The sequence below is a fragment of the Erithacus rubecula genome (assembly GCF_903797595.1).
Source record: "Erithacus rubecula genome assembly, chromosome: 1".
Lineage (NCBI taxonomy): Eukaryota > Metazoa > Chordata > Aves > Passeriformes > Muscicapidae > Erithacus > Erithacus rubecula.
The window spans coordinates 91,562,574-91,579,940 of NC_136658.1; the positions used below are offsets into that span (position 1 = coordinate 91,562,574).

A 17,367-nucleotide genomic window follows, 5' to 3' on the forward strand; every position below is an offset into this window, starting at 1 on the left:
GTTCATTTGTCAGTTGGGAAAGGTTAATATTATACATGCAGTTTGTAGAGAATTTTAAATGTTTTCAGCCCCCTGTAAGTTTAATCACAGATCAACAAATGCAACATTCAATCCTATCTGTGTTTTGGTAGTATGGTGGCTATTGGCTACAATTATATAACAAAACCACTTGTCATAGCTTTAAAAAAAAAAAAAAAAAAAAGTATGCAGAAAGTTAATAAGACAGTTAATAAGATCCTGGGGGTGGGGAGGCATTACTCTAGTTGTATATTTTGTACAAGTTAAATACATTTTTCCTTCTCTATCTCTAGCATTGATTTTGTATGTTTTTACAATATGCTAAAATGCCAGGATCCAAACTGTACAAATATAACAACAGGATTTATTTAGGTATCAAACATCTCTAGTTTCTGTTGCTGTTTGTCATTATTATCTGTTAACTGTTTACTATGTGCTGGATAAGTGCATAAGTTTAATAATTTTATAGGTTTAATATTTTATAATTTATTATATTCTATTGATTGTACATTAATATATAATTATATATATTATTTTATTAATTTATTATTAACTATTATTTATAATTAATTTATAATTTTAATAATTCTATAAGTTTAATATTTTTAATTACACCACATACTAGTGGTTTAAACAGTATTCTTATGCAGCAACAGACAACCACATTTTAAGAAAAAGCAATCTCCTATTCTGAGCATTTAATGTTATTATTTGCTGTAGTAAATCAAGTAGAAATTTAACTTAAGAATTGTCATGCTTTAATTGCAGTGCTGGGGGAGTTTGTTGCAGGTATTTTGTTGTTTGTTTTGGGGTTTTTTGAGAAAGTACAGCAGTACAGCAAAAAATAAGATGCAGTTTTTTTCTTTTCCTCTGGTTTCTACTACACAGTGAACCACTAATCAACTATGCTAATTAATGAAACTGCATGAGAGGGTGATCAGTCACTGGAACAGGCTCCCCCCAAGCAGTCATCATGGCACCAAGGCTGTCAGAGTTCAAGGAGCATTTGAACAAGGCTCTTAGTCTTAGTTTTCAGAAGTCCTGCAAGCAGCTGGACTCAATGACCCTGGTGTTTTGGGCAGAGATGGGATGGAGCTGAGCTGCAGGCTGTGGCACTCGCCTGCAGAAGCACATGGCAGCAGAGAGCTGACCTGACCTTGGCAGGAGATGCCATGCACAGAGCCCTAAGGAGAGGAGCCTGCAAGCTGACAGGCAGGTGAACAGCGCGTGATCACCCCACAGAAGGACATTCAGAGTGTGCTGCTGATGTTGCAACACAGGACAGGTCACCTAGTGAGAATTACCATGCAAGGAAATACTGTGCCTTGAAAAGTGCATAAAGCCAGCTCGTTTCTTTGAATAAATGATTCAGATTCCCTGCTGGTCTGAGTCCATGTCTCAGTCGTTCACATTATGTGTCCCTTTAACCTGAGATATTTTACTATTTTATGCAAAACAAAGCGGGATAAAACTGCTGTACATTAGCACAATGTCTGTTTTTCTGTTACAGTGGGAGTTTCCTATAAAAAATAAGTCCTTTAATTAATTTTGCCTATTAAAAATGAAGTATTTGGAAGTGTTGTCACATACTTCACTTACAAAATAAGCGCATTGCTTTGCAGTGATAACTTCCTTGCAACTAGAATGACAGGCAAACCCCCTAAGATTTCATCCAAGAACTCAGAGAAAAGATTAGGTAATAAAAAAATAGGGTAGATTGCATCGATTATAAATGCAGATAAATTTGGTGTTAGATAACCTTAAGAACAATTATACAGAAGGACTCTGAATTAAAGGGTTGAAGTATTTGCACAGGCAGTTCAGATGCAGTAACTTTGGCACTGAAAGTAAGCTGATACATATATCAAGGTGTGACTCAAGGACAACTTAATCAGTATCAATTATGTTACAGAGGGAAGGGGGAGATAAAATATCAGTTGATAAACTTAGCACTTTCACGCAGCCAAGCTGTGCCAGCAGAGTATAGGATGCAGGTTCTATAGGGTAATACTTGAATTGTTTCCAAAGTCGAGAACCTTGTTAACACCTCAAACCTCATTTAAGGATTTTACACTGACAAAGATTTTGTAAATCTTTGTATCAGAAGATATCCTACCTTCTTTAATCAGAAACAAGTATGTCAATCACAGAAAGCAAATTCATGGCACAGCACATCAGATTAATTTAATGCTCATTCTCATCATTTATAGATCAATTTACACTTGTTCTATAAAATCAGAAGGCTTCAGGTGAAAACATCTAAAAATACTCATGTACATTTGCAGACACTTCTTCATTTGGAAAAATTTTCGCAAAACTTGAAGCTTCAGATTCTAAAAATTGCAACAAACTATGGGGGCACCTAAAAAAGTTAGTAATAATATATATTCAATACCAAAACTTCCGTTTGTGCTCTTTGAGAGGAAGCAAATTTGGGCCTATTTTTGTAGCTTCTTGAAATATGTATATTATTCATTTTATCATCTCCAGTGAACACTATGTGACACATTAAAGATTTCATGAAAAAATTACGGGGTTCTTATGCAGGTTAACATCAACATAACCATTTGTCTCATTCAGAAGATTTACAGTAGATAGGTTGGGCAGAATTAATCTAATTTCTGTATGCCTTTTATCATCCTGTCCAAATTATTCCAAATTTCTTGAAACATTTAGAAATCTTGGAAGTCCAAGCAGTCTCCTGACTGCCTTTTTGCCTCTCAAAGGTCACTGTTCATCATGAAAAAAACAGGCTCACCAAAAATGTTAAAGGTTTCATAGTATTCAGAAGCTGAAACATACTAAAGTCCTCTGAAATGAAGTGCACCTTATGAAAATCACCAAGATAGTGTCACTTTTACTCATGTACTGGAAGATACTTGAAGAATATTTTCAGTCTAATTCCTTGCAGCTGAAAGATTTCTGAAATACAATACACACTTTATATGTAACTTTTTAAAATAGAAGATATCATATACATGTACCATTACCAATACGGTTCTGTTAAGATGAATATTGTCTGTGTGAAGCAGATTTTCAGCTTCTGACAGAGAGCAGTAGTAACTTAAAAAAGGCCTTCCTGCAATTTATAAGGATGAAATTAAAAGAACTGGTTCTGGATTATAGGATTACACACACACACATATGTGTGTGTGTGTGTGTGTGTGCGTGTGTGTATCCCCGGGCTATTTGAGACTCCAGTGATGAAGTTGAAAATGCAACTAAAATAACAAAATCACTGTTTTGTACAGCATAGCCATTTTTGTTTTAAAAGGTGTGGAACACCTTCACCTTCTATAGCCCTGAAGGAGGGAAAAGTGCACATTTCTTGGGAACACAGAAATGAAATTGACCAGACTTCACAGCAGCGTCCCCAGAAACTAAACAATTCAGGTTGAAAGAAGGCACACACCTCCAGACCACCTTTTAAGAGTTCACCTACATCCAGAACTGTTTCCTCTGTGATAACTCACATGGACTATTTAAAAAATTAAGTCACATAGCAAAATGTTCCATTATTCCTCAGCAGAGGGTCCTGATTCCGTGAACAGTTAAGAGCAGACTTAAACACTGTCCTAGTTACAGCAACTATTCAAACTTCAAAACGCAATGGAGCTGTAGCAGGGGAAGTGTCAGGTTAGAACAACTCTGCAAAGCAGAAAGTCTGCTGATGCCGAAACTAAGAGAAGGCTATCAGGCTCTTCGGTGGAGACGGTAGCTCTGAACGCTGCCAGCGCTGTCCTGCTGTCCCAGACCCGCTACTCCCGGGCGCTGCCCCTCACCGCTCCCCCACTGCCACCCCAACCTCGCTCAGCCCCCCGCCCGCCAGAGCGAGTGCCCCGTCACATTCAGCCACGGGTCTGTTACTTTAAGGCGAAATCTGCCCCCGAAAGGCAGCAAGTAGCGGAAGGAGGGGAAGGCATTAATTCGTTTCCTGTTGCTTTAATCCCTTTACTCTGGTTTTAGCAGCGCCGCCCGGGGCGTTCTGGCTGCTCGCCCGGAGCGAGGAGGCCGTGAATGAGCAGCCACAGCCTGGGCCGCTCAGGCCGCGGGAGGCGGAGGGAAAGGGAAGGGAACGGAGAGGGGCTGCCCGCCGCCGGCTACGGCCCCGCGCTGTCCGGGCCGGCGGGCCGGGCCTGGCGGCCGGCGGAACCCACCCAGCGGGGCCCGGCCGGGGAGGAGAGAGGGGCTCAGGCTACGCACCCAGCAGGAGCCCGTCCATGTCAAAGATCAGGTGAGTGACCGGCCGCAGCGCGGCCGCCGAGGAGGAGGAGGCCATGGCGAGGCAGAGCAGCCGGAGCAGCGGGAGCCGGGCTGATGGAGCCCGCAGGGGCGAGGCTGGTCGGGCCGGGAGCAGTGCGGGGCGCTCGGGACGGGCGGCGGTTTTAGCAGCACCTTGGGGAGGGCTGGGCTAGCGGCGCTTTTGGTCTGTCTTGTTCTGCTTTTGAAGCAAAGTCCATTTCTCTTCTTGGGGCGTCTAGCAGAATAGCGCTTCTTGCCCAGAGAGGTTGTGGAGTCTCCCTCTCTGGAAATACTCAAGAACCATCTGCATACAATTCTGTGTTCTGGGATGACCCCAGACGGCCCACGGTGGTTCCTTCCAACCTGATCTGTTTTGTGATACCTAAATCCCGTTTGGTGCTGCTGGTGGGAGATGGAAGAGTTGCTCTCAAGTTGATGCATTACACAGTGTCTTCTCTGCGTGTCTGTGTTTAGATTTACAGGCGTAATATTAACACCAGACTGGAGTTGAAACAAAAAAGAGTAAAGTAACGTGAGAAGAAATATGTTAGGAAGGAGTAGATCCTTCTCTTACGGGTTGCTGAGTGCAAGAATGGTTAATTGAAGGCCGGTTTGAGTGTTGTGTGTTTCTTCTGAAACATTCAAGAAGTTCTGATGTTCAAGAAACAAGACTGTCCTTGAGTTGAAGCAAAATCTTCCTGCATGTACACATAATCTGATTTTTCCTGGGCACTTGAGAGGGAAAGAGGGCACTTATCTCAAGTTTTCCCTTTTGTATTTTTCCATGCAGGTAACTCTCACTGGGCATCAAGCTCATTGAAGCAGCAGTTGCAGAGGCAGACATGAGAAGAGCTGTGTCAGGCTCCCAAGGTGACATACTGGTGTGAAGATGTGTGCTGCTGTGCATTCTGTGTGAGGGCACTGGTTAGTTGAAGCTTCACATAGGAGAAGCCCTGTCTCATTTGTAGGTAGGCTTTGCAGCACTTCTTTTTTCCTAACAGTGCCTTCATTTGAATTGGCAACACTTCACCATTTTAGCAAATTAGTGGGGGCTTTTAAAGCCTTACCTGTAGGTGTCACATAGCTATATTTAAAATTTAATTTCATGTCATTAAGCATCTCAAAACCTATCTCTTGCAAGTACACTCACTTTACATTTGTGTGAAGTGTAGACACAGAATACTCCTCATACCTTCTCCTGTTCGCGAAATAAGAAGACAAATAAAATATTCTTGGCCTTTACTTGTACGTTTTGAATAATAAAACTTGACTTTCAAACAAAGTTTTTTTGAGCTCTGGGTTGGTTTTCTCTTTTCTACCTCGTCTCATTCTGTAATGATAATGAAGCTTAGGCCCTGTCTGTGTAGGCTAGGAAAAGGATTGTGTGCAATACCTTCAATGTCTTTTAAAAAATCCATGTGTAGTCATGAAATTGATTCCTGTGTAGATTTAAGAAAATGGCTCCTGAGGTTTCAGATTTTTTTTTTTTTTGTAACCTTACAATATACGAGTGTTAAAAATGCCCATGGCTGTTTTGTTTCTGTGCAACAAATCAATATTCCAGTTTTGTTTCCAGCAAACATTTATAGTTTCTTCTGTAGCACACTTAGGTGGGAACATAGCTAGAATCAGTAAAGGTAAAATCCTAAATACAGTATGCCAAATAACGTGTTAAACTCTTAAAGGGAGTTAAAAATAGTGATTTAAATACTTATAATGATAATGTTGTCCTAAGAAAGAATGTGATTCTGCTGTAAGAGTATACACGTGAAAAATATTTAAAGAGGATGGGTAATGATGTTGTATGAAAGTTCTAGATTTATCAACTTTATAATTAGCAAATATTCTAAAAAACTGGTTTTTAATTGTATGTATGGTAACAGAGTAAAACCTTTATTTGTTACTCAATGGATGTAGCTTTTCTTATTACCTTGATTTGTTGTTCTAATTAGAAAAAAGTATTTGATTACAACTTCCATTGCTTCTAGCCTCCTAAAAAGGGGAGAAAATCACTGTTTTTAGCATGCAATTTCCCAGTTCATATGAGGGAACAAGGGTTTTGCAAAACTTTTGAGTATTTAAAGTGGAAATAAATCATAGGCAATCTATGTGAAAGTAGCCCACAAAATTAAAGTGTAATGCAGAAGCTGACCATTTTTAGGGTTAAGTGGTCTGGGTTACAAATGCTATGGTACACGTTTCAAGACTGTCACATTGCTGACAGGCTGGTGACCTCAATTTTCTTTGCTTTGCTCTGAATCATCAGTGATAATCAGTGTGATATTAGCTTACTTGATTCTTCAAAGCTGTATTCAAACATAGGAAAATCTTCCCAAGATAGACACCTGTTTAGGTTTGTTCTGTATGACTAAGTCTTTTTACTAATGTAACGAAATGAAGTAAAAATCCAAGCAACTTTTAATTTATGGTGGAGCATAGTTTTCTAAACACGTAAGAGAATGTGCTGATCTAAGTTTTGTTTGAGCCGTCTTAAATATCTGTATCTAATGACTCATCAGTAGTATTTGGTTTTGTTGTTGGGGTTTTTTCCCTGAAAAGGAGTGAAAATTTTATATTGAGAATTGTGCAATTGATTTTTTTGTTTGCCGTTATTTTTCTATTACTTATTTGAAGCTGGCTTTGAGTTATAAGGACTTCAATAACTTCAGAGTTATGGGAAGCATAATGTAGTTGAGTTGCAGTAACTATGAACACCAGTAATTAATTATATTCCTACAAACCTGATGTATACCTATTGAGAAGAATGAACTTGGATGTTATAACCAAGATGTAATTCTGTAACTAGACTTGAATCCTGGAAAGTCTGAAGAACACAACTTCATGTACATTTTTAAAATTAATTCAAGTTGCCATCTGGGCATACACCAAAGCAGATATATGGTGCTATATGGTACATATATATCTGCATGTCCAGGTTTTTAAACAACTTTAAATTAGCTGCCTGTAGGTAGCCCTACTTAATGCCAAACAAATCTATTTTCTTTGGTTTTGTAATAATATGTTAAAATCTCACTAGTTTTATTGTTCTTGAATGTGAGATAAAGTGAAAATACTCAGGTGCCATGGGATTATCAAGTATGCAACACAATGTTTTATGTACTTGGTCCTCTCAACCTTTTTCTAACTTCTATATTTGTTTGAGTTTTCTTTACTTTGGTGCTGGAAGTTTTGTACATCACTGAAATTTATGTGACTGAATTCTTTCCTGGAGAGTAATAGCTTCAGAATATGCTTAAGTGTTTTCATAGGTAATACATTTCATTCAGTAATTGCAGTTTCCTATTTCACTTTCATAATGTGCTCGAAGCATGGATTCACTTACCTGTTTCTTATGCCATTCATAGGATCATCATGCACTATGTGTTTCACACAGAAATGACTGACTTTATTTTTCTTTTTCTGCAGGCACCTTGACAAAGAGGATAAACAGATTATAATCCGTTTGGTTTGAATATTAAAAAAGAATCTAAGACTTGAATAAATCCAGTAATTTAAAAGCTTTCATCATGATTTACATAAACAGCTGTTAAACTCACTATTAGTAACAAATTACTTGGAATGACTTAGAATTAAATGCGAATTCAGGTATCAGCAACAGTTGCTATAGTTAAGCTGATAAGCCTACAAAAAATGAAACCCCTCTCAGTGCTGGATGTCACCAAACATGAGCTTTTCACCTTAAGATTATGAATTAGGTGAATTGTCTTGTTTCAGTTCATGTTTTTATAGGGGCAAAATGGAAGATGACCATATGTCTTAAAGCAATTAAATAGTACCATACAACTCCTGCTCTAGGTCATGTTTTATTGATTACCTAAGTTAAAAGAGTGTATATGCATTTTTAATCAATCATGTGTCTTCTCTCAGCCAAGCAAGCAGGGATAGGAAAGCCACCTGTTTTCTAGATTTTGGTATTGACCACCAGTTACAAGTGTGTTAATTACAAAGGAATGGAAGATGATGTGTTATGCTGCAGGAGAATTAAATGAAGATAGTTTCTCACTTATGTTTATCTCAGTAAATTTAGATGAGGCACTATAAAAAGGTTCTTAAGTAACACTGGGAGGTGAAATTCTGGGAGAGCTAACCAAGCACACAAGAGGGAACAAGCGAGTAATATTTTGATATTTTTAGATGTCAGTTGCTATATTATTGATGGGCTTGTCCAACAGAACAAAGTTTCTGAAGCTGTGAAAGGAAGCCTTAATATCATGCTTTAGGACCATTTTTGCTTCTGTTAAGGTCACTGAGAACCATTTAGTCTCCTTTATAGATTGTGACTTAGCTTGTTGACATATTTTTTGGTCTTCCATTAAAATGCTAGCTGTATACAGGCAAATTGTTCAGGTGATTAGCAGCGTCATTGTAATGAAAATCCTGAAGTGCCGAATAGCTGGGTCCTGTTTAGCCTTAAACTATCAGAAAGATTAAAACAGAAGAGATTGCATCTTCTGATAAGATATGAAGTGTTCCTGCTTTATTTTTCCTGTGATATGGTTTGCTGTGTAACTTTCATTTGTCTATCTAAGTTCCCATTGCTACAGGAACCTAAAATATTTGTTATTAACTTATTTTTATTCTTTTGTTTGCATGTGGATTTAATTGCTTTTTTGTTCAGTTTACTACAGTTTGATTGTTACAGATTATAGGAAAAGTTTTGTATTTGTACTGACATGTGGAATGCACATTCTGTGAACCTTTCTGAGCAAATCATCTATCACTTGGCTGCTGGCAGTAAAGGTGAAACTGAATGCAGTCACCCTTCCAGTGGTCCCTTTCAGTTTTGGGTTCCTAAGCTCAACCTTTTCAAAGGCTGTGGTAATTAGATCTTCAGATGGGGAAGAGAGAGAAAAAATTGCGATTCTGAGGGTCACAAGGTCTCTAAGCCACTGATCTGTCATGCTGCTCCATGTTCAGGTTTTATATGCATGTTCCCTACTTGGGATGCAGCAAGCTGTGGAGTTGAATCTCCAGAGCTCAGACATTCTGCCTTCTCTGTGGCTATGCACCCTTAAAAGTTTGTATCTATCCAAAAGAGTTGAGTAGAAGTAAGTGAAGTGGCTGACACAGCCCAGAGTGTCTGCATGATTAGGGAGAGCATGCTGACAGCCTGGGGAGTGCAGGCAGGCAGCTGGAGGCCAGCTATCATACCCTACTGTGACCCTTCTGTCTTTGCAGTGATTCTGGTGGTCTCAGCTTCTAGAATTATCTAGGCAGAAAAGCAATGGTACTGTGCTGATACACATGAAGTAGCAACTCTGATTGGGAGATAGAAATGCTGGAAAGAGGAGAAGGGGCAGTGCCAAGCAGAATTAGCCAGCTTCTTCAGTCCCCATTGCAGCAGAGTTGTGTTGGACATCCAGGATGTTCCTTTCTATGGGAGTTGGGACTTTTCCCTGGCTGCTGGAGGTAGTATGCCTTCCAACCAAGTCATCATTCAATTTTTTGAATTCTCTTGCCCCAGAGGCTACTGTACTGATTTCCTGCTCCCATGTACAGACATGCAAATGTACTAGAGTATATCTCAGAATATGCTCTTGTGCACAGGCATTGGCAGATATGCTTTGTGACTACTGCCATGTAAGACACTGATTAATTTTTGGTGAGGAAATAGTCCCATCACCAGGCTGTCCACTTATTTAAGTTCAGCTTTACAGACCTTAAGGAATTAGGTTCAATGTATTGTTACAAAACAGATGAGGAAATGATGTAGCTTTATTATTTTAGACTTGTAGTTGAGATGTTCTTTGTAGAAGACCAGTAACAGACACTTGTTTTCATAAAATATTTATAAAACAAGTAACACCAGTGTAAATACTGATACAGTTAGATGGTTAGATATTAGGAATGCCTGGAAGAATGCAATGAAGTTCAAGTGCTGTCAAGCCAATCAGACCCTGACTTCTTTTCCCTAAGACAGCTAGCTCCACTTAGTCAGGTAATCTCAAACATTTCACCTTGAGCTCTGTAAGGTGAATGATTGATTACAGTGACACTGCATGTTTGAAAGAGTTCTAGATTTCCATTTCATGGACTTAGATAGAGGTAAGACCACAAGAGACATTTAACATCTAGATGAACTCTTTGCAATAGAATTGTATAGGCTTCAAATAACTCTCCAAACATTATGCCTAAAATTTTCTGAATCTTTCAATGAATCTTTTGCTCTGCTAAGATATCCTGTGTTTTTCCTCTACTCTTGTATTTTACAAATTTCATTTCTTTAAGCTATTGTTATAAGTTATGCTTTCTGAAGCTTTTAGCATTTTGATTGCTCTTCAGCTTATTATGTTTTCTGCATCCTTAGAGAAGTCCAGCATGCAGGCACATTTATTGTAGCTGCAGGGTTTATAAATGGCAAATGGAAGGTAATTTTTTGTTATTAGACTGCTGATACAGGCCCAGACACATCAACACCTTTAACATAGGAGCTGAATTTCTGTCTTTGCCATAATTTGGTTTTGACTGCTGATTAGTTAGGTTGTACCAAGCCAAAAGCTCAAAACTTTTGTTGCTATTTGTCTAATTTAAAATTTTCTTTATGGTTCTTTTCTATATGTAGTTTCACTAATTAAGAGGAATCAGTATCATACTTCAGTGAAAGAGATCAGGGACAATATCTCTAGCCCATTAAGAGCTTATTACCTCTTCATACAGTTCAAAATCTCTTTACGCATTTTTAAGTATGAAAAAATACTATCATGCAAGCCTAATGAGGCAGATATCTTCAAGAATCTGTGCTACAAAAATGAATTGTTGTATCCCTGTTGCAAAAATGTTGTATGTGTCATTTCAGCCAGTGACTGCTACAAGCAGAAGGGGATAAGTATTATATTAATGACTATGTTTGACAGCCTGGCTACATAATCTGTTTTTCACTGACTTTTCTTTTTTGTGCCAATAATTATGCTCTCATCTGGAAAAATTAGACTAATGCAATTTTCCTAAAGCTATTAACAAGACTTTTAATATTAAGATGGCTATATATCCTAATGTACCATGCTAAAACTAAGCTTGTGTTGTGGTCATGAAATGGGGCATGGTTAGGGTTTATTCTGGAGTTGCAGGGCAGGGCAGAAAGCCTACAGGCTTTAGGGGGCATAGAGCTTCACTCAGGATGTGGCATACTTGTCACCAAGTTTCTAACAGCATCAGCTAGGATGATATTTGCACTGATACTTTTTGAAGTTGGTGGAAATGAAGTAAAACCTTTCCTGATTTCAATTTTTCAGTGTTTGGATGATTGTTGATTCTTGAAGGGCCTGACAGTGTAGGGACCTGAGTATCCATATTCTTTTTCTGACTGTATCACATCCAGTAAATAAATTATCTTGTAGATCAAGTGAAAAATATTTTTCCTATTCAAGCCCATCTTTCTTTAAAAATCCAGCTCTGTTTATGACTCATGGCAGCTTAGACCAGTATTATCTGATAGTCAGAAACTATGGTTATAGCAACTACAAAACCTGAATCTTTATTCTTGCATGGCATAGCCAACACGTTCTTCTAGCTAAATTCCCATGTGGAAGTCTTAATAAAAGCTAATCACAATCATTAAAAAAACCTTTAGACCAAAACCTTTAGACAGTGTCATAGAGTTCTGTGTGTAAAAGCCTTTGGAGCTTCCTCAGAACTGTAAAAAGTCCTCTGCAAGCCACAGATTTCACAACTTCATGTAATGACTATCAGGATGCCTACATGACTACAGAACTTACAGAACTGTTTTTTTGGACTAAGCTGAAGAATGAAGTTTAAGCATCTTTTTTCACTGAAGATTTGTTCATGTTCTCTAGAATCCAATAACCCAATTTGTACAAAGTTCCTAGAAAATAAAAACCATTATCTTTAAATTCTGGGTAAGTGTTTTTCAAAAATATCCATTGATATTAGCTATATTCCTTGGGTTTCACTATGACAGGAAGTTAACAAATACCCTTCTGTTCATCTCTGTTGCAGGTTTGTTTCATTCAAATCTAAGTAAAATGCAAGTTTGTATTAGCAGATTTATGTGGAAGCAGAAGTACTCACATGTGCACCAGCATCCAGGCAGCCTAAGATAGTAGTGTATCATGTTTTGTTTTTACTGGAACGCTGCACCGTACATGGTATATCAACATTTAGTGGTGTGGTACAATTGGATCCTAAACGTCTAAAACTTGGGCAGAGATGTTTTGATGAATGGAAACAAAGGGTCTGCCTTGCTGCAGCTCTGCCATACCACTGAATTCCAGTATACTGAGTCATGCTTCATTCTTCCTCCTTTTCATCCCAAACACTAATTAAAAACATAATGTTCTTTACCAGTTCAACAAATGAGCTCTTTTATACATACAAATATTCATAAATAAATCAGTAGATACTGACTCACATTTGTGACCAGAAGTCCAAAGTACCCTAGAAAATAATGTTTCCAACATACTATGAAAGAAACAAAATGGACTCTGTGTTGATATCCAACTCTGTGTTCATGTCTCTGTGGAAAAAGAAACCCAAACCAGAAAAAAACCTGTTGGCCAAAATGAATAGTATAATCCATTAAGTAACATAGATTGTTGGAGAATACATTACTGGGTAACATAGTACTCTATTACCATGGCTAAATGCACACCTCCCTGTTGGCATTTCAGTTTTCGCTCCTGCTTAGGCTTTGAATTCAGCAAGTAATTGTCACTTTAGCACCGTTTAGTGGCATTTAATCAGAAATGGAAAAGAAAACCAAACAAGCAAACCCCCTCTATTCAATCTTCATTCAGTGCTCTAATTTGAATATGAGAAGATGTTTATTTTTACAATCATTAACTCATTGTAATCTTTTGCATACTGTTATAGTTAGAATGAATAGATTTTTATACACTGCATTTTGGTTTTCCATATCAAATGCCTTGAATTGTCATGCTAATTAGCACAGACCATTTTTCATTCATTTTATCTATATTTTGTCATACATATCCTTGTTTTATCATTACTTCCTTCTAATTTACATAATCACAAGGTTTTGAATTAATGTTGCTTAATAATAGTTTATTTTAATAAAATTTACTGTAAGTAAGTAGTTATTATTATGCATTTAAGAGCTGCAGTGTATGTATGCAAGAAATGGTGTTTTGCCAGCGGATGCTGCTTTTTATCTGTTGTATCTCTAGTACTGCTTCTTTTGTCCACATACAGGGTCTTTTCAAATAAATGCAAGACCATAGTGCAGTTTTTCAAAGGCTTTCCTTTTCCTGTTGGTATTTGTGATAGAGAATTCTTTCAAAGTTGTTACGGTAGAAGGCTATTTTAAGAAAGACAGAGGAAAAATGCAGAAGAAAGCTCAGGATAAACTGTACTGATTTCCTGAGCCACAGAAAAATGTAATTTAAACTTTGCAATTAGGCAGCTGTTCAAAAATCTTAGTTCAATTTCCAAGCAACGATTTCTCACCATTATTGTGAGCTCCCAGGTTTTGCCTGGAAGAAAAGTAAAATTTCATACTTGGGTTGTTAGGCTTAGATTCATCAGCAGTGGTTGTCACACCTCTTTGGAGATCCATCTTTCTTTTCCTGATCAAATTTCCTCATGACAAATACATAAATTGGGGTGAGGAGGACAATAGCTGAGAAGAAAGGTAATATGTCAACCAGCTAGGACTTTTTGAAGCTTAATGAGTGATTTTTCACTTTAGGGTCCTTGGGCTTTCTGGAAGCAATAATTTTCTGGGAGCACATACAGTTTCTAAGACAATGCATATTAAAGAAACTAGAATCTCCAAATATTCTGTGCCTCCAGTGGAAAGGTTTGAAAAACACTGTTCTGAAATTACAAGGTTTTCAGTGCAGCTTGTCCAAAGTTGCTACGTAGATATTCTGTAGGAGTGCTATCCATGTGTACAGAAGGCAGAAATGTACCCGAGATTCTGGCACAGCTCTTGCTTTCCAAAAATAGTGCAAATTCACAAAAAAGTCTAACAGGAGACCTTCAGTAGTAAACCAAAACAAGCATCTTGGTTAGGCCTATATCCGTTATGAGAACATGCTGAGATTGTTTCATATCAGTGAAGCAGTGTTTTATCAGTGTTTTATCAAGAAATCCTGTCAATCTTGTATAAATTACCATTTTCATTGTTGTCCTTCTTCCCCTCCACCTTTCTGTTTCACTTTGTATGACTGGACTTTGTACCCATGTACTGATAAGTGCACAGCCATCTTGTTTGCACAGGAGAGGCAAAAACTGAAACAATTCCGTGCTGCAAGGTAAAACACCCTTTCTGCCCAAAAGTCTGTAATTTATATATAATTTAATTGTAAACATTGGAGTAATCGTTGGAGTTCATAATGTTTCAGAGCTCAAATTCTTCATGGCAGGAAGTTAGCAATTATGAGAAATAACATATTCATTGTTGTCTTTTCTGCATTAGCTTGTATTTTTTGCAATGAAAAGGAGGTTGCTGAAACCATTCTCTCATGTCTTTAAGATACTATCAAATACAGTGGCAAATTATTTTGCAACAGACTGCACTTTGTTATCAGGTATTGCAATGGAGTAGAACGTTCCCTGCCTTGAATGGATTAAAAGGAGTATAAGCATTATTTGAATTGTGAAAGCATTTTGAAGAAAATAGAAAGCAGGGTCTTTATGAACTAGATGGTTTTCCAGCTGTGCCACAGCAGTTTTTTTCTTAGCACTTAAGGTCTGGATGTTTAAAAAGTAATGTTAAAAGTGTATGTAATTTTGATTTTGGAGTCTCTTTCAAGGATCAAATGGAAATGAATTGTTAAATAGTTTTGTAGGGGGGTAGGTTCTGAAATAAGTTTGTAGTTTTGAACTGGTTTATATGCTGAAATAGTCCAGTTCAAAGGTGGAAGTAACTTTTGAAGGTATATTAAATAAATCTTGAAACCTCATACATGTTCAGCTTGCAAACTTGGTGTAAACACAAGCTACTGCAGGGAGAGGTCTGTAAGAGGAGTCTCTGAGATAGAGGAGAGTGCAAAGAGTAACAGAAAGGGAAAAGGTAAGGAAAAAACCCATCACTTCTGGATAGGTTGTATCTGCCTGGCTTAAACAAAGAAATTGCATTTGGGCAACTATACTGAGACAAGAAGAAGGAGGATGAAAGAGAAGCCTATATAACCACAACAAATGTTGGAACAGAATCTGACCATACATATTGCTTGCTATGCAGTTTTGTAATGACTCATTAATATGTATTCCATCCATCCTGTGTTCTCACAAACATGTATTTTGCTTTTGCCCTTAGGATGCTCTGTAGGTGGACTTTAGTAAGGCCTTTGTTAAAGCCTCAGCAGTCCAACAGCTGAGGCTGTGCTAACACAGGGAGAGTCCCAGTCACCAATAGGGAGCACTGTGTGCTGCTGGCCCCTGGAGGAGCCTGTGTTGAGGGAAATCATGGAGGAGGCAGGCAGCCAGGCACAGCAGCACTGAGGGCACTGACTGGTGCCAGAGAGGCAGAGACAATTGCAGCACCTGGGCAAGCAGATTTGGAGGAGTCGAGCCACTGCATCCGAAAGGTATTTAGCCTCAGTTTACATCGATGCACACTGATACAGGATTCTTGAGTGAGAAGGGATTTGAAACAGGGTAGGGCATGGTTTGGAAAGATTGTAATTGCAGAAGAGTTTGTGGGGTGGCTTCTTGATTGTATGAGCAGAAGTTTGAGGATAAGGGGGAATGAAACAAAAGTAGTTCAGCTAAATTTAACTGAGAGGAGGACAAATTGAGATGGCTTTTGAAGAAGTGCTTAACAAGAATTGTGGCTATGGCACTTTAGGCTTTGAGTACACAAGTTTGAGCAGCTTCAGGTATGCAATAATTCTGAATTTAGATTTTTTTTTGCATCCTGGACAAATGTTTCACATTTGGTACAAAAATGGCCTCTACCTTTTGTCTTCTTTTGATGCTAAAGAATCAGTTGAGTAGCCATACGCACAAGGAAGTCTTAGGGTACAGAACTCAAACATATCTGTTTTTCTCAGTTATTATTTATATTCTGCACTGCTGACAGAACTGACTATTCTGATGAAGAAGATTAGAAGCTATTGACATGGGTTAGTCACTTAAAAGAGCAACTCTTAGCATCACATCTCCAGGTCTCCTCCTCCTCCTCTATTATTATTATAATAGACAACTGGTATGTTCTCTAGTATAGCAGTTGTCCAATAATAGCAGTGAAGTATTGTCCTGAAAAAAGGCATTTTGAAGAGAGGAAGTGATATGTTCTTTCTCATTGATGAACAGAATCCATCCTTTAAAAACATAAGGTTGTGTTATACCTAAAGGCACAAAGCAAAGGAAAACATCTTTTCTTAAAAACGTATTTAAAAACATTCTCATACAATAAGAAAAGCAAGTTATTTGCTTCAGAAATACTGGCAGCATGCTCCAGACGAAGCCAAAAGATAATGAGACCCCTGGAGCTATTACTGAGAAACTTTCAAATGTTAATGGAAAAACTAATGCTGGTGTGCCACAAAAAAAGGTGTGCCATAAGAAAATAGAAAAATGCCTTTTCTGAATACCTTTTAGTTTATTTATGATCTTAAAATGTCGTACAAAGTAAGGGGAAAATGAAATAAATTGCTGTAGTTTTGAGCTACTGATAATTTTCATTTTTTCATGTTGAGATTTTTCTTTAACTCCTATGTGCAAAAAAAATGCTGTTCTGTTTTAACAGCAGGAATTTACAAGTTTCATAGAGTTCCTATGTAAGCAAGGAGTAAAGAACTAGAGAAAAAGAACAGGAGGAAGGAAGGGAAGGAGCACAAGTTTTCTAATTACACGGGTAGAACAAATCTGGATACCTCTGACTTAAACTGCTGTTTTTCTGTATTGCTGTAAAACAATATTTGCATTTCTACGCTGTTTATTCAGGTATTTTTATTTTCTGTCTGTATCTAAGGATCCACTTAGCCTCTTCTTGTGTTGTAGACATATATTTTTAGTCTTAGAATTATTTGCTGTTTCGGGTATCCTTCAGTTTAAGACATTCATTTCAATTTTTACTTAATCCTATGATGTTTAAAGTCTATCCCTCAAATATTTTGCCAAGGTAAGTATAGTCACAATTTTTTTTAATTGATGGGAAAG

At 37.8% G+C, this 17,367-nt stretch overlaps 2 protein-coding genes across 9 annotated transcripts in view; one reads left to right on the forward strand and one right to left on the reverse strand.

The window, feature by feature from the left end:
- The window catches only part of PUDP (pseudouridine 5'-phosphatase), a 64,450-nt gene extending 60,028 nt beyond the window's left edge, over positions 1–4,422 (reverse strand). The window contains exon 1 of the mRNA XM_079318248.1: positions 4,222–4,422. Coding sequence (XP_079174374.1) covers positions 4,222–4,297 — 76 coding nt within the window. The 5' untranslated portion in view covers positions 4,298–4,422. The remainder of the gene's footprint in view (positions 1–4,221) is intronic.
- Positions 4,423–4,673: 251 nt separating this feature from the next.
- Positions 4,674–17,367, forward strand: part of STS (steroid sulfatase) — a 112,292-nt gene continuing 99,598 nt past the window's right edge. Inside the window, exons 1-3 of one of the 8 annotated variants that reach the window (XM_079311634.1) lie at positions 4,675–5,228; positions 15,521–15,791; positions 16,955–17,062. The gene's annotated coding sequence lies outside the window, so the exon portion shown is untranslated. Of the gene's footprint in view, positions 5,229–14,465; positions 14,514–15,249; positions 15,275–15,520; positions 15,792–16,954; positions 17,063–17,367 lie in introns of those variants that run through there. The other 7 variants (XM_079311637.1, XM_079311636.1, XM_079311632.1 and 4 more) reach the window with 7 other exon arrangements.